Source organism: Pteropus medius, unplaced genomic scaffold (assembly GCF_902729225.1).
Source record: "Pteropus medius unplaced genomic scaffold, Ma_sr-lr_union100, whole genome shotgun sequence".
In the NCBI taxonomy this organism is placed as follows: domain Eukaryota; kingdom Metazoa; phylum Chordata; class Mammalia; order Chiroptera; family Pteropodidae; genus Pteropus; species Pteropus medius.
Window position 1 is genome coordinate 434,661 of NW_024352947.1, and position 16,805 is coordinate 451,465.

Here is a 16,805-nt window from a genome sequence, read left to right on the forward strand (position 1 = left end):
CCTGTGGATGGAAGATGACGGGGAGCGACACCCGCACCTGGAGAGCAGCCAGGCAATGCTGCAGGCGCTGGTGGGGAGCGGGAGCGTGCCCCCCATCACTTCCTTCTCAGTCAGGTAAGGGGGGGGCGTTCCCGCCTGGTGATGGAGGAGGCGGAGGCATGGACGCCTCACGGATTCAGGTCTCCAGGTGGAAACTGACTGAAGCTTGCAGACAGCAAACCCTTGGCCGACCCCTGAAGGAGATGTCGCCTAAGGAATTCGACAGCTGCTGGGAGGTGCCGACCATGTGGCCACCTCCTGACAGACAGGCGCTGAGCTCACCTAGAAACAAAAATGCCTGAGCTCTCCCCAGGGACAGGCCACAGCGTGGAGGTCGGCTGCCAGACACCTGTTGGCAACTCCAGGCCTGGGTGCAGCGTCCCCTGTGAGGAGCAGGGAGCAGACAGCACCACGGTGGCTGAGGGGCCCCCAGGGCCAGGCGGCACCGAGCCACAGGCCCCCTGCTCGCGTCGGCATCTGTAGCTGTCGGACACCCACTGTCTGGAACACTGTGGGTGATACCACACCACGGTCCCGGTGGGAGATTTCTTTCTGAATGCAGTAACAGGAAAAATTCTCCTCTGAAGAATTTATGCTTCTTTTATCTTAATAAAATATTCATCAGCACCTGGGATGTGCGAGTTATCATAAAACACCCTGGCAATCGAGGCTGCCTACTGAGAACTAGGTGACAAAACCAACGTAAAATTCATCCGTTAGAAAGATCCGCAAAATCACCTTAAAGAGAGACTGAATGTTTAACGGAGGACGCAGGTGTTCTGATCAAAGCTGCAATAAGTCCCAACACACGTAAAAAGGTGTGAAACCAAGGGAGCCGGTCAGCCGCACGCACGGAGAGAGCCCCGGAGCCGGACAGGATGTGCGGTGCGCGGCCCTGCCCCGCGCTGCTGGTGGAGGCCAGGGCTGGACGCTCGCAGGCGCAGGGACTCTGGAGAGCCGAAGACTTTCTCAGAGACCCGCACGCCCTGTCGCAGGTCCCTGCTACTGGGAAAGCTGATGCAGAGTCAGGCAGCGACGTGGAAGAAAGCATTAGTGACGAGGGAACACGGTCACCTAGAATGTCCCCGACACAGGCAGGGGAAGTCCCAGGAGACACCAGCTGGTCTTTCATGAGGAAGAGGTGCCGGGCGGAGGGTGGGCCATCTGACACGGGACCCCAAGGGTGTGTGTGAAGATCACGGGCTCCCGAACCAGAAGACCTGCCACACCAAGCGCCCCCAAACCAAAGCTGGGCGGCAGGGATGGGACCTGCCCAGCGAGCTGTCCGCGAGGTGGTCGTGGAGCCGTGCACTGGTAACCTGTGCGTTTTTCTGCACATCTGTCGTGTTGCAATGAAAAGGTAAAGATGGAAAAGATACCGGAAGGAAAGCGTTGGCAAACGTTAACCCAGAGTAAAAGGCTGTAAAACTCTGCTTCGGTGAACTTTGAACATTTCCTACCTGCAAGGAAACAAGACGAAACGGAAAGCCGAGGGGACGTAGAGTGTCACGCTGCGAGGAGTCGCGAGATGCAGCGAAGCCGCGTCTACGCGCCGTGGCAGAGACGTCCCGAAGACGCTTTCGTGCAGACGTGCCGCACCCCTTCCTGTCACCACGCTCCCCGCAGGGCACTTTCTGAGGCCCGGGCCACGCGCCTTCTGCCATCAGAGCGGACGATTAACCACCACTGCCCGACGCCGAACCCGAGCGCCCATGTCCCGCCTTTGCAGAGGCAGGTGTGACTCTCGACGACAGGTTGATGTGGAAGGCCGGCGGGTGGGCCACACCACGGGCTGGCAAAGGTGACCCCTCAATCAGAGGGCTCTCCGGGAGGCAGGGGGCCGAGGCAGGCAGCTCCCGCGATGCCAGGCGCCAGGGCCGGGCGCGAGCAACAGACAAACCGCCTTCTCACCGGGCCTGGTCTCTGCCAGTGACTCGCACCAGCAGATGTGCCCGTGTCGGCCTTAGAGGAAGGTCGGAGGACCGGCCACAGAGCTGTATGTGGTACCAGTCACCGGCATCAGGGCCGAGGCAGAAAAGGCGTGAGCGAACAGACGGACGTGAGGGCTGCCGCAGATGAGCGTAAAACCTGGTCCTCAGCTTCCTCGGAGCCAGAACGAAAAGGAAACAGCTCTCACTATAAAACCTCCCTCTGCGGATTCCTTATCGCCCCTGGGGCACGGCCGGCCCCAAGCGCTGTGAGCGAGGAGGCCGATTTCATGTAAATGACAGGATTCCTCAATGAAGAGGGCACCGCACACACTGACAGCCGTTAAGTCCCGTTGACCGCCAGACACAGAGCCAGGCCAACGGCTGCACCCTCTTTTTTCTGGCAGTGAATGCCCGAACCAGACAGACAGGCAGCAATGCTCTTTTCTAAGAACTATGGGAAAATAAACTTAAATCTGGGGTTATTAACTTTGACAAACTAAACAATATCACTGCAGGTTGTAAATTACTCACTGAACTTGACTAGGCGTGGAGCGTCGGCCGCCAGCCAGAAGGCGGTTATGTGAAAACCAGCATAAAGACACAGAGTCCAGGACCACCTCACCCAGGACAGACGTCTCCAGAAGCAGTAAAAAGAAAAACATCACATAAATTCACTGTACTTACTAACACTACATCTTCAAAGAGAAACAAAAGCTCTTTGGAACAATTTCTAGAAGCACGTGTGTGAATGGCTGGTGCCCACCTCGCCGCTGTAGGAGGCGTGAGGCCAGCGCTGTTGCAAACCAGTGCTGCGTGTGCACGGAGTGTGTGTTACCTCCGGTGGGAGCAGACGCAGGACTCGAATTCTGCGACCAGTGGACAAGTGACAACTTATCTGACATTAACGCATCGGCTCTGACGCCGGGGTGTAGCATTAAGCTACCGCCAAGATCTCTCCAAACCTCACACTTTCCAGGTCCCTGCTCACGTCAAACGACCGGCAGCCTCCCCCCAGGCACCTTCCCAGTAGGTCCCCACATCGCTCTTCACGGCTCAAGGCAGTCATCGCCAGGCCCGCCAGAGCGCAGGTACCCCCAGGAGCTCAGCCGGCTGTGCTGTGTCTCCAGGGTCCAGGACACCGAGCGGCGTCTGAATAGCTTTTCAGAGAAAGAACAGATCCCTCCTGGCTCTACAGGTCAAAGTACTGGGTTCGGTGAAGCATCGCTGCACACGCGTGAGTAGAAAATTACAAGAGGTTACTTGACCACATAACTTTCCACGACGACGCCTAAGGGTGTAGGGCTTTATTGTTAATACTGGTAAGAGTTGCGCTAACGTGCAAACACTACTGAGGACACACGGCGTGGATGTCGAGAGGCCAGGTTCGACCCCCAACGGCTCTGCCTCAGTTTCGCCCTGGATAAAATGGAGATAAAAACACAACTACGTCAGTGTTAAGAGGATGACGCCACACAGTGCTTACAAGTTCAAGGCTAAGGGCGAGAACTGTGGCATCGCATCGGTCCTTTACCTCTCACGTTCCAAACTAAAAACACGACAAAGGTAACAAGGACGATTTTTATTGAAAAAACGTGTACATTACACTGCATTTATTCTTGAAACAGTAAGATGACTTTTGCCACAGAAAACAGATACAATAAGAGGTCTGTGGTTGTAGGTGCTTTTCAAACAGAGTGAAATGTAAATACATGCTGGGGAGACAAGCCGGAGGGGCCTAGGCCAGGCCCGCCGCCCCAGGATCACCCGGGCTCCCGGTCCTGCAGCCGGACCCCGGCGGGGCTCAGCCCACGGACAGCGGCTGCTCCCTGGGTCCATTCCATGGTCCACAGAGCAGCCCGCCACGGCCAGAGCACTAGTGGACCCCTGGGCTCCCGCCAGCCGTTGTCCTTGGCCCTACAATCTTGGGCTCTGTCCTGAGAACACGTACGCAGCTCACAGCGCATGTGCAGATTTAGCTGGGCATCGGCTCATCTGTTTGAATCCGAAAGCTGTGGGGAGGGTTCCGAAAAGTGGCAGTGCCGCGTCTGTCCTTCCCAGGTACACATTGCTACACGACTCTGCTGTCAGGCCTCACAAACTGAGTTACTGCAACCCAGACCCTTCAAAAGCAAGCCTTAAGGGACACAGACGGGGACTGAAAGGTGAAAAGACCCGCTACAGAGCTTCAAAACAGAAAACGTCCGTGTGTATGTTGCCCCAGGAGCATCTGCCATGACCCTGAAATGAGGCAACAGCGCCGCAGGGTAATGAATGAGCTGCCTGGTTCAAGAGACACACAGCTGACACACAGGCTCAAGGCCTGCGGGGCCCTTTTCACTCTCTGGGAGACACCTGACAGATGACAGATCCATCTTTAACAACTGGAAGCCAGATGTCAAGGCGCAGACGAAACGGGCTCGCCCTTTGTGCCCTTCCTTCCTGTAGAGACCGAATCTTCAGAGCCCGTGTTCGATACGCGACATCGGCCGAGGGGTCGGGAAACCTGATTCCTAGGCCGGCGCGGGCCGGTCGTTCCCGCAGCCGGGCCCGGGTCCTCCTCCGTCCGTCCCTCCCTCGCTCCCGCGGCACCCGCGGGGACCTGTGTGGGGACACGGTGCCCGGCCACGCGCCATCCCCTCCGCCAACAGCCGCCAGGACTCAGGGAGGCCGCGCTGGTCCCGGGAGGGCTAGGCAGCTGTTCCCCTCTCCGCCGCCCCCACGGCGGCCCCGGGCGCGGGCGGCGGGAAGCGGCCTGCAGTGACAGACACCCCGCGGGCGGCCTCGCGGGGAGCACGCGCCGTGCCGGTTTCGGAGACACCCGGGGGGCCCGCAGCCCCCCCGGCCCCGCCGGCCCCGCCGAGCCCCGGCCCGCCGCGCACTCACCGGCGCACTCGGCGGAGTGCTGGTCCCCCCAGTCCCCCGACTGCGGGCTGCAGCCGCCGCCCGCCGGGGCCTCCTGCTGCTGCCGGTGCTGCAGCTCCTGCTTGAGCAGGGACAGCGGCGTGTAGTGCTCGCTGGCCTGGGCGCCCGGGCGCGGCGCGGCGGACAGGACTCCGAGCAGCAGCAGCGGCACCGGGACGCGCCGGGCGGACAGGACCCCCAGCAGCAGCGGCACCGGGACGCGCCGGGCGGCGCCCGCGGCGGCCACAGCGCCTCCCCAGCAGCCGCCGGCAGGTGCCATCTTCCCTCAGGGCGCATGCGCGGCGGGCGGGCGGCGGCGGAAGGCGGGGGCGCCGCGCGGTGCCTGCTGGGAGTTGTGGTCCCGGCGGCGCGCGCCGCGCGGCCCTCTCCCCGGCGCCTGGACCTCCCGCCCCAGCAGGCACCGCGCGGCGCACGCTTCCGGCGCGGCGTCTGACGTCCTCTCGCCGCTGAACCGGAAGCCCCGGCGGCCGCTGCGCGGAGATGGGCGCCGGTGGGCGGGGTGGGCCCCGGCCCGGCGAGGGGGATCCCGACGGGGGGACAGCGGGCAAGGGGCGCACGGAAGGGGTGTCGGCGACCCCTGCGGCCGCCGCGGCCTCGGGCCCCGGCCAGTACAGGTGCATCGAGTGCGACCAGGAGGCCAGCGAGCTGTACCGCGATTACAGCCACGGAGTGTTGAGGATCACCATCTGCGTGAGTGGCCGGGCGTGCGGCGCCGCTGGGAGGACGTGGCGAGGTTGGGGACCGCGAGAGACGGTGGAGGCCGTCTCGGCTTCCGGGGGAGACGGAAGCCTTGGCCCAGGGTCCTCTGGCAGCCGTCGGTCCGGCGCCTGACACACCCGTCCGCGGTCTGTCGGACCCTCGCACAAATGCCCGCAGTGGTAGAGAACGTGATCGCTGCCCTGTCACATCTGTCACGTTTGCTGGTGAGACCTGACCCGGCCACCGGATCCTCGGGCGGAGGTGATGTGGGAGCGGTGCAGAGGGGTTCGAAGATTGGGTTAGGTGGACGTTGGGGTTCACGCCAGAGCCGTTTCATTCTTCCGTATTCTCCCCTGAGTGTCACCGCCCTGTACTCCTGAAGCACTTTTTTTTTCCAGTTTTCATCCATGGTGCTTATCCAGTGTACACCAAGCACTATCCTAGACGTTGGTATACAGACACCAAAAATGAGGAAGTAAAGATTCTGCTTTCAAGTCAGTTAATAGGTTTTTGTCCCATTTCTGATATCCTGGTGATTTTCTAATAAAGTTAGCAAGCCGCGGCCTGTGGGAATAAAGGGAGTAGACAAAGTGCGAATGTGTCATCTGCCGTCTGCCGGTGTCCTCACCGGCTCGTGCACCCTCAGTTCCTGTTCCTTCCTCAAAGGGTTCCCCTCACTTGGCAAAACTTCCCCATTCTCGAATGTGTTTAGTTCCGCAGCGAGCAAACACACATCTTAAAAGTGGAACCTACGAAAATTTAAGCTCCTCGAGGGCCGTTTATTCACAGTGGGAAGGAAGAAGCAGCAAGAATATTCTTCGAAAAATTGGCCGATTTATACTCTGAAAGAGGTGTGATCCGTTAGAGAATTGGAGAACACAGCAGCAGAAAGCGCGGCCTCTCGTGTTCAGACGGAGGTGGCGGGAGCACCGTGCGTGTCCCCTGGCGCTGTAGCAGTGTCTCGGAGGACAGCTTTATCTTTCGGGGTACTTGTCTGTTAGGTAGTAAATGACATGGAATGGGACAGTTTTGCCAAAATTAAAAAAAAAAATGTTTTTTTAAGTACCAAATTGAGCTATCTTCCAAGAGGATGTGTTTTTACTGCATTTGTTTGTTTCGTGTGTGTGGTTTTACTCCTTACACTCAAGGCGAAGGACGCACTCAGGGAAAAGCGAATGATAAAGGCAGCACAAGGAAAAATTAGGCCCAAACAGAGCGCGTGGGAACGAGCTGACTTTAATGAGTCCTCACCATTCATGAAATTCTCAGAATGCTAAGAAGGGGAGATGGGCACGGCACATCGCGTGCCCCAGGATACCCGAAGCCGCCTCTTCCGTTTGGGTTCATGGCAGCCTGTGCTCATTCCTTTGCAGCACTTGTGGCATGTCTGCTCCTCTTCCCCTTCCACCTCATGAAGTCCTTGAGGACAGACACTTAGGTCTCACGGTGAAAACTGAACACCTCAGAAGCGCCTGGCCCACAGACGTGGCTTAGAGAGCTGTTAGGAATGTCATGGCCACTCCAAAAACATTTGTCAGACAAGTGATTGCAAAAGGAGTGACTGCTTTGCATCCTCTGCTGCTGGTTTCTGCCTGCCTCCTTCTAAAAATGGTCCAGATCCCATCTAGACACCTGATGCCGCCTGAAGATGGGTTTCCGAGAACTGGTAAAGGGCAGAGAGCGGCCCTCGACCGGTCCGCGGTTTCATTTTAAAAGGAAGCAGCCTCTCTGGTCTTCCACGCTGGTTGCTCTGCAGAGAGGAAGTGTTCTCGTGGGTAGCACAGGGAGGGAGGGGATCTGGAAAACAGCTTTCTCGTGAATGTGCAATTCTGCTTCTGTGGCTTCTGATTGGACACTGGCTTACTCTTTGCTCAGCTAAACGGCTGAAAAATTACGATCCTCTCATGGCTCAATTTTATTAGTGGATTTGAATTTGAAGTTTGGGCGCATCTCCCTTCACCGGTTCATTGATGACCAGGTAAACACACCTGTTTCTTGTAACGATGGAATGAAGTGCAGAGCTCAGCCATCCGGAAGTGAGTGCAGCCTTCCCTTACATTGGGGGTTCAGGGTTCATGCTCTTTGGGACACTGCGCGCTTCTGCCGCGCTTTGATGTAAGGAAAGGCCATCCGAGCACATCGGCATAGCCATCAGGGCTTCTGTTTCTCTTGCATCCTCCCAAAGTATCAAAATGTTTCGTTTGACTTGTAGCCATTAGTTTACACAGTGATCAGTAGCTTTGAGGCAACATTGTAACTAACGCTGTTTCGGGTGCTACATTTCTCAGCAGCTTGTTCTTCTCCGCCTACATTTTATATGTTCTTATGGTGTTGGGATTTGATAACATTGTAATCACTTGTGTCCGAAAAGAATTAGTAAACACTGAAGAGGGATTGCTGGGACCCTAGGGGCCTGCGTGCGGGGACCCTAGACCCAGGCCGGAAATGGGCTCCTGGCTCACAGCCCTGCGTTCTCGGCTCTCCACTGTAGCCCAGTGGAGTGTCTTGGTACCTGCCACCCCTCGATGGTCGGCACTGCGCCACATTCTTTATGCTGCTCGGAGCTCTCGGGAGCCCTGGGTGCAAATTGCTTTCCAGAACCCCCTTTTCCAGATCATGTTTCAAGAACCACAGGGTTGGGCTCCCTCTAGCCAGCAGGCAACCATTTATCAGTGACAGTGCACTCTAAGTTTATTTGATGACAGTGCTTACAAGTGAAAGGCATTTTCTGGGATACTTTCCTGCCTCAAATCAGCCTTTAAATCAGATGTCTTTTTAGGTTCTTAAATATGAAATTAAAAGGTTCATATTTCTAGCCTAGATTATATTTCATCATTTCTAAAACCAGGTCTTGCATAGATGAACGGTTTGTATCTGAATGGAAATCGATTTAAATAAATGCTGATGTGACCTTATTACTACATAAACCCAAAATCCCTTAAGATTTCCGAATGTATGAATTTGCTTGTCCTAATATTATTTCGTCTTATTTCAGAAATCATGCCAGAAACCGGTAGACAAATATATCGAGTACGATCCTGTTATAATCTTGATTAATGCTATTTTATGCAAAGCCCAGGCCTACAGGCATATTCTCTTCAATACTAAAATAAACGTAAGTTGTGATAATTATTTTATTTTCTAATTTTACTTGATGCTTTTGCATTTTAAAAGAATAATAATTTTGAACAGATGAAAGAACAGTGTTTTAAAAAAGAAATTCTGATGAGGGTGGGTCTTTTATCTTGGTGGCATATGGAAGTTTCTAGAAATAGCAGGCATTGATTGTTTTTGAAAGATGCAATGTTTAGTGACTATTTAAGAATGTCACTGGTAGGAAACTGGCAAACAATCGCCGGGTTCCTTTTTAATAGGTTACCTTTTGAAGCAGACATCAATTATTTTTAACAGAATAAAATTAAATATATCCAGGTAGGGAGAGGATTACACCTGAAAGAAGCAAACATTAAAAGAGAACTATTTTAAAACAGACTTGTTGCATCTTATACTCTGCTCTCGAGTGACTGCGCAGGCAGATAACAACGTTGAGCTTAATCAGAAAAGTCCTGATTTATAAAGTTGGATTTTTCAAAATGTACATTTAGTGCATTGAGTCGTGAACTATTTAATAATTTGAGTCAGGTCGACAGATAAAATACAGAACATCCAATTAAATTAGAAAAACGGATAAACAATAAGTATTTTTTTGGTCCGTGTCCCAGATATTGCATAGAGCATATACATACAAAAAAGTTACTTGTTGTTTATTTGAAAGTCATTTAACTGAGCGTCCTGTGTTTTGACTTGCTAAATCTAAACCCGGCAGCCGTAAATGTGGGCTACCGTGGGTCCCTTCCCCGAGCTAAATAACCAGGGCGGTTTTTAAGTTACTGGAGCATCGGTTCTCGAGCTTTGCTTCGCCTTGGAATCACGGGGGTGGTTACCCTTCCGAGTCAAAGCCTCCACCAGAGTGACTAAACCAGAGCCTTCAAGGTTGGAGTCCAGGCTTTGGGGGGTCCTGGTGAGTCCCGTGCAGCCAGGAGGCCCGGCGTGCTGGCTCAGGGGCCCGGAAGCCCACCATGACGCCTGTCCCTGGGCTGCACAGGGTCTGCGTGTGCAGGTCCCACGTGGTGCTGCCACAGTGCCACCCACAGGAAAGAGACAGAGCCAGTTCACGTTCCCGAGTGTTCGCTTTGTCGGTCTCACAATAGCGTTGCCAGCTGATTCGCACCTTTTCCTTGCTGTCTTCCGACACATTAATTTATACTCATCCAGACCGGGGCATGTTTTTAAAATTCATGTTCAGACGAATAGTTTCTTATCATGGAATCTTCAGATCAAATGCTGGCTTTTTATTGCTACTCCCACCTACCCACGAGTCACAAACATTCTGTGCTCGATCCTGTGTATAGGACGAATGTAGAAAGTGGAAGGAAGGGTGAACTACCACTTAGAGTGGCGATTCTGAAGTAGGGGTACACACCCGAAACCCCCGCCTCCAGAACTGTCAGACGGAATCCGACCGCGCGTCTCTGGGCGCCTCTGGGTTTGGAAAGCTGCGGGGTGGACGCGCGTCCCAGCCCCGCTCCCTGCTGTCTGGACCTGCTGGGGTTAAGGGCGGTCAAGTTCTTCATCTAACCGAATAGCGATGTTTCTGGCCCCCAGATGCACGGAAAACTCTGCATCTTCTGTCTGCTCTGTGACGCATACCTGAGATGGTGGCAGCTCCAGGATTCGAACCAGAGCCCCGACCCCGACGACTTCATCAGATACGCCAAGGAATGGGACTTCTACAGACTGTTCACGGTGGCCTCGCTAGGTAGGGACAGGCCTCGCCTCTGCCCTTAGGTCACTCACGGCTGTTGTCCGCGCAGAAGCGAGGGGCGCGGTAGGAGCAGCTGGTTCGCAGAGGACTTGAGAGCGAAGCTTCAGCTCCGCCTCTTCCTGCTGGGCGCGTTCGTCTAAACTCTGCTTTCTGACTGTTTTGTTGCCCCAAATGTGCAGAAATACCATCGTTAGACAGTCTTTACCCTGTCAGATGGGTATTATCAGATTAGAGAGTTTCATAAAATATTTTGAGATAGGACATTGTTGACAAAATTCTTAAAGTTCTAATTATCCAATCTGAATATGACCCAGGTCCCATCTTCATTAAAACAGATGGATAATTGCCAGGCATTATCCAGTGTATTGTGCCAACGGCATTATACTAACGCAGAGCGTTTCATCGGGAACACTTACTTACCTGACCGTGCACAGTTAAATGGGCTGCTCCCCACAAGGCCTTCAGTTCAGGAGTTGCTCTTCTTCAGAAAAGGAATTTGTGTGAATTAATTTGTGACTATTATTGCTTAACCGGTTTCCACGCTTCTCTGCTTCTAAAATTCTTTTATTATGATGCGATGTTATTTTAGTGGTTAACACTTAGTGGTCTCCAGTCCACTCCAGGGTAACGTTTCTGCCCTGTGTGTGCGCTCTGCCCCCTGGTCCTCTCTACCCGCCCTCACTCCCTTCGTCCTGACCTCCAGTCCTGTGGTTTTAAAGTTCATCTACATGCTAAGAATTCCCAAATGCACGTGACGTTAAAAATATACGAACACATCACCTAAGCTAGGAGCTGGAACCTAATAGAAATTTAAGCAATAGAGCAAAGCCTCTTAACATTTCTAATGATAAACTGCTTCATGTCCATAATTTGTTTAAAAATTAAGCTTGTTTTCAAATACTTTGAAATTTCTCTCAGACCTACTCTATAGTATATTTTGATAATCAGAAATTTCTTTCTAGTTACTTTTTAACGTGTCTTAATCTAATCCATAATTAGGTTCCAAACCCCTAAAACAGCTTGTAAAAACATCGTACATAGACGGAGCACTTTAGAGTTCAAACACTGCTTTTATAGTGCCATCCGCTCAATTTTCCCAGCCATCCTCTTTGGTGGCAGGGTGGGGCCTCTGTCCTGTCTGCCGCTGGAGACAGACACAGGGAGGGAGGGGCCCCGAAGCCCCACAGCGGGTGGTGCCAGCTCGGGTGGGAATGTCCCCCGGCCCCTCCCACGTCCTCTCCACTGGGGCACTCACGGCAGGCGACGGCAACAGCTCCTGCCCGACCCACGGGCCGGATGCCAGCCCTCGGAGGCGCAGGCCGCCGACACCTGCCTGTGACCACGGGCGGAGCATGGGGCTGGTGCGGCCTCCCCGGTTCTAGGTGAGGAGCGCGTGGAGGCGCCCAGTCCAGTGCCACAGACCTCCTCTCTCTGCATTCGCGCACGGTGGCCCCGCTCTGAGTTTCTCCCGTGACTTTCATTATGTCCTTGTCCAAACTCCAGGCCGTGAGACCTTCCTGTTTGAGCTGATGCTTGCAGCTGACAAGCCCTTCAGTCCTTTGAAGGGAGACAGCCTTGTCCCCTGAAGGCTGCATCACATATCATGGAGGTTAACCACCCTACATTATTTCGATTGATCCTACTCGCCTATATTTGGAAGCTCTTTGGTTTGGCTGTATCCAGTCATAAAACATTTTAGAAGGCTACGGATGTCTCTCCTGTAATAGAATATATGTGTTCCAGAGAAACACGTGTCATTCTGCAGAAACCTCAGGAACACAGCTGTGGGACAGAGCACGCGGAACATACGCAGCTGGGGACCAGAGGACCAGCCATCTTGATAGAAACAAGCTCGCAGGGGGACGTGAGGTTCTGGCTCGAGGGAACAGAACACACTGTCTCGGTTCTGCCTGGGGGCCCAGTGGGGGGCCGAGACCCTGTCTGCAAGTGCGTTCTGGGAGGATTAGGAATGGCACCCAGTTTGTTAAACTCAATACAGGAAATTTTTAGTTTCGGTAACAGAATTCAAGATCTCGTGGATAACAGGCACTCAGTAAACAGTGGAAAAATAAACAGAGACAACGGCTTCGTCTGTGACTCTGAGGATGGTCCTGCCTCACGATATTTTTACAAGCTGTTTTAGGGGTTTGGAACCTGATTATGGATTAGATTAAGAGCCTCTGCTCCCGTGTCTTCTTTCTGTCAGGTTTCTACCTGGCACCGAGGACGTCGAAACAGAATGTAACTTCCAGGGAGCTTCGAAAATGGATGTTTACAGTCCTCTGGGGTTACTTCTTTTCAGTAGATGAAATACTTCAGAAATATATTTCTGAAATTACACCGGCAGGATTGACACAGAAGGCGGGGTTTTCTGTTTTTGTTTTTGTTTTTGTTTTAAAGAGGAAGGGGGACATCGGTCTGGAGAAAGCGTTTCGTAAGACAGTCAGCCGCTAGCTCGTGCTTGGGGACGCGGTGGGGACGGAGACATTCACGCTCTGATCTTCCGTTGCCTCCTCAGAACAAGCTGCCTTTTTCGTCGGCATTTTTACTTTCCTGTGGGTAGAACGACCCATCACAGAGAAGAAAAAACCCAACTTCGTTTTGCTGCTGAAAGCGTTACTGTTGTCCAGCTACGGGAAGCTCCTGCTGATCCCGGCCGTGATTTGGGAGCACGACTACACGCCGCTGTGCCTGCGGCTCATCAAGCTGTTTGTCCTCACGTCGAACTTCCAGGCAATTAGGGGTGCGTTGGTCTTTTGTTTTCTCAGCTTTCAGCCCGTGTCGAAGCCGCTAGCCTTATTCCCGAGCACGGTTCTCACGTAACCCGTCAAGCACTGGCAGGCGTCAGACACACAGCAGCCCGGGGCGTCCCTGCCGCGCCTCGCTCCGCGCGTGTCCAGCGTGCGTTCGGTTTAACCGCGCGGCGCGGTTCGGTTTTCAAAACGCCCCCATCGCGCCATCTCCACCCCGCGGGGTTAGCAGGGCTCCATTATCGCCTCCACTTCACGAACGACGCGTCCGAACTCACGTGGCCGGGCAGCTGGCGAGCCGGGACAGGCCCCCCGCTCGGCGTCACTTTCCCACGCGGCGAGATGGGTCTTAGACGCGCCGATGCTTCGCGTCTCGTCGGCGCGGGAACCGACGCCATCAGTTTCCTCCTGCTCTTCTCTTTCCGACTTTAGAAACTCCTTTTTATTTTCCCTTTTTACACGAATGGGAACCTGCGTCCTGACGTCAGGAGGGTTTTCGTTAAAGCAGATGCTTTGGTTCTCGAAAGGTTTGCAGTTTGAAAAGTGGGAGCAGGTGACAGCGTAGATTAACGGGAACGAACGGGGACGTCCTAACCAGGCTTCGCAGAAACAGTTCCTGCCCCGCGCGACGTACGGGTCACCCGATAATCGCGGTGTCGTGGGAGCGAACTCTAGAGGACTTACCGGTCGTCTCTGCTTCTCCAGTGACCCTGAACGTCAACCGGAAGCTGTCCTTCTTGGCCATCCTGAGCGGCTCCCTGCTGGAGAGCGCCATGGTCTACTTCTTCCAGAGGGTGGAATGGGACGTTGGGAGCGACTGTGCCATCTACAGGTCTCAGGACTTCTGAGGAGGTATACAGGCACCTTACTGTTCACACCCTCAGGCAGGTGACCCTCCCGAACCAGACGTGTCCCTGTGAGTAGACAGGGCCGCGCAGCAGCAGCCTGGCCCCGAGGCCTGCAGGACGGGAGTCCGGGTCTCCCCGGCCCTTCGCTTTGCTTTGCCGTCACCCTCATGGACGTCAGCGTCTGTGTCTTGTTGCATCTGGGGCCCGGTCCTCACAGTCCCTCCCGCACCCCGAGTCCAGCTCACTCCTGCTGAGACCTCAGGCTTGGGAACCTGTCGGGCCTACAGTGGTCTCCTGCCCGTCCCCACCACTCTGCTCCCATGCCCTGTCCCTGCTTTTGGCACGTGGTCTCTGTGACCTCTTTCTGCTCTGACCTCCCCGGCCTCCCCTGGGGTGCGGTGTCGGGAGGCCCGCAGTTCCCAGCCCTTCTCAGCAGGTCTGGATCCCTCTCTGGGGAGGGTCCAAGCCACAGTGTCCCCCTCCCTCCGGGGGCAGTCACTCCTGGTGACAGCCTGGGCCTCCCTGCAGTCTGCCTTAGGGTGTGGGGCTGGGCTGGGACAGGGTGGGGGCGGGGTGGGGAAGCGCAGACGCAGAAGGAACACCTCGCTGGTGACCCCGGGAGGAGCCGAGGCCACGCTGTCACACGCCGTCACTCCTCCCTCGGTCCCCGCCTCTCCCACACGTGTCGCCGCTCCCGTGGCCCGTCTCCCTTCAGGCGCAGGGACCCTCTTCCCTTCCGGGTCCTGAGAGACACTGCCCTTCGTAACCCTCTGGCCGTGGTGGCCCTGTTCTCTCTGCCGAGCGACGTCCATGCATCCTTCCAGACGGCGGGTCCCCACGGAGGCTCCCGCGCTGCCCCCAGGACAGCGGAACTCGGTGCCCAGGCCTTCAGCGTCCCCTCTCCCTGAGCTCTGTGCCGGTCGCCGTCTGTGGGCCTGTCCTCCCGCGACCGGGTCCGTGCCGGGCGCTGTCCCTGTTCCCGTCTGCTGTCCCACTGCGTGCACTTGGCTTAGGTGGCACTGTAGCCTGAAGCGACCTGGTGCGACCCCCTCCGGGTGGAGCAGCGCCCTGTCCCTGTGCTCGCTGGTGACCTGTGCGGCCGCCCTGAGGCTGTCACCCTGCTCTGCCCATTAAGCCAGCCCTTTCCCGGCACCTCGTCCCGCAGAGGCCCCTGGCCGGCTTTTCCTCACTCCCGGCCCAGCCCCGTCGTCGCCCTGAGAAGTGGCTCCCCGGCCCTCGCCTTGGCCCCGGCCCGTCCGCGTGTCCCAGCACGTGCGGCCGTCCTCCCGGGACGGCAGTGTGGCCAGTCCTGCCCCTGCCGCGCCCCCTCCTAGAGACCGAGAGGGAGACCGGACGCTCCGCCCCAGCGCCCGCAGTCACGTGGCCGGCACCTGCCCACGCTGTCGGGGGCCCGACGCTTGGCCCCCACTGCACAGGCTTCTGCTTGTCAAGCGTCCGTTACGGTGTCTGGCACCTGTGACTGTAACGGCCGCCATGTCACTTCATGTCTTACACTTATCCGTGTCTCATGTTAAAGTCCCAGGTGGCTGCGCCTGACTCCCCCAAACCGGGTAACGTTTGGTGCCAGGGGACCGTGCCTGAGGGGACTCCGTGCCTCCCATCACTTGGGCACGCCCCGATAAGTATGTTGATTTGATTTCAGCGGCATGGGACGTTCTCAACATTTCTTTCTTTATCCACAGTTCTATCCTTAACTGTTCGTGGCAGGACCAGCTGCATCATCAAAGAGAAGACGGCAGATACAACCAGCTGAGAGAAATGAAGCAAAGATTTAGACGCACTCCTTAAAAAATAAAGCAACAGTTACGGCATGTGAAACCCCAGCCCTACCACAAATCACCTCCCCCCACACACACACAGACACCCACAGAGACACCCCAACACGAGGGGCGCGGCTGCAGGGGCTCGTGTGTGCAGGGTGAGGATTGATACGCCACAGACCTCTCCGGTAAGACTCGCACATAAAAAAGATCCGTTTCATTCCTTTGGCATGTTTATGTCTTTTTAATTTACATGTTAATGGTTCTAAATAATATATTTAAAATAGTATTTTGTGTTCTTACAGCAGTTGAAACACTTTTAATAAAAACTGAGGTTTTGTAAATTTTCAATCCCCTGTAACTAAGTTACTTTTTAAAATTAACTGATCCAGAAATAAGTAACTAAGAACAACTGAATTGTACACTTGACACGGGTAACTTTATTTCCAGAAAGCTCTTATTGAATAAAGAGAGAACGTTGCCTTTGCTTTTCCTCTCCCTGTCCCGTTCATCATCTCATGACGTATTTCTCACTCAGCGGACAGTGCCGAGCGCCGTGTGTGTGTCAGCGCCACGGACACTGGTGCATACGACGCGGCCCTCGGAAGGTTCGCTGGCAGTGAGGGGTTTCGAAGTGTGAGTGCCGGGTGCTGAGTGCTGGAAGAGGGGGTGTGGGGCGCCCGGGAAATACGGAGAAGGAACCCCTCCACTCCTGGAAGTCGAGAAGGTTTTCTGGGACGAGGGGAGAGGCAGGGAGCTTTCTAGTGTCCCTGGAAGGGATTGCCACTGCTCGCAGAGCGTAATGTGCGTGCGGGGCCCTGAACGCACGCAGGGCAGGCGCGTGGGGTGCGGGCGGTGGGGGTTTAAAATGATACTGGGAAGTCACATGAAGGCCGAATTATGGAGGGCCTCACAAGGTGTCATTTATCCTGGGGACAATGAAACCAACACAGATAGTCAAGAATCCAGAGTGAAAACATCAAAGCCTACTGGGGCGACACAGAACAGCC

The 16,805-nt window shown here is 55.0% G+C and overlaps 2 protein-coding genes across 10 annotated transcripts in view; one reads left to right on the top strand and one right to left on the bottom strand.

Moving 5' to 3' along the window:
• TTC13 (tetratricopeptide repeat domain 13) overlaps positions 1-5,207 on the bottom strand; it is a 49,549-nt gene extending 44,342 nt beyond the window's left edge. For 5 of the 7 annotated variants that reach the window (XM_039850293.1, XM_039850292.1, XM_039850289.1 and 2 more), the window contains exon 1: positions 4,854-5,207. In XM_039850293.1, coding sequence (XP_039706227.1) covers positions 4,854-5,168 — 315 coding nt within the window. In that variant the 5' untranslated portion in view covers positions 5,169-5,207. The remainder of the gene's footprint in view (positions 1-4,853) is intronic. The other 2 variants (XM_039850294.1, XM_039850290.1) reach the window with 1 other exon arrangement.
• A 142-nt stretch (positions 5,208-5,349) lies between these two features.
• ARV1 (ARV1 fatty acid homeostasis modulator) lies at positions 5,350-16,283 on the top strand. Of its 3 annotated transcripts, XM_039850284.1 has the most exons (6): positions 5,358-5,582; positions 8,587-8,706; positions 10,257-10,410; positions 12,935-13,159; positions 13,872-14,018; positions 15,718-16,283. In XM_039850284.1, the coding sequence occupies exons 1-5, from the start codon at positions 5,373-5,375 to the stop codon at positions 14,012-14,014; spliced, it is 852 nt and encodes a 283-aa protein (XP_039706218.1). In that variant the 5' UTR covers positions 5,358-5,372; the 3' UTR covers positions 14,015-14,018; positions 15,718-16,283. The 3 variants fall into 3 exon arrangements, with proteins under 3 accessions (XP_039706219.1, XP_039706220.1, XP_039706218.1); XM_039850285.1 differs by lacking the exon at positions 13,872-14,018 and having other exon boundaries at positions 5,350-5,582; XM_039850286.1 differs by lacking the exons at positions 13,872-14,018; positions 15,718-16,283 and adding an exon at positions 13,694-13,850 and having other exon boundaries at positions 5,350-5,582.
• Positions 16,284-16,805: the final 522 nt, after the last annotated feature.

Bases quoted from the DNA above. Each gene is read 5' to 3' on its own strand.
- ARV1 (XM_039850284.1), top strand. From the start codon at position 5,373: ATGGGCGCCGGTGGGCGGGGTGGGCCCCGGCCCGGCGAGGGGGATCCC. The intron at 8,707-10,256 runs GTAAGTTGTGAT...TCTGGCCCCCAG, and splicing joins TCTTCAATACTAAAATAAAC to ATGCACGGAAAACTCTGCAT. The intron at 13,160-13,871 runs GTGCGTTGGTCT...CTGCTTCTCCAG, and splicing joins GAACTTCCAGGCAATTAGGG to TGACCCTGAACGTCAACCGG.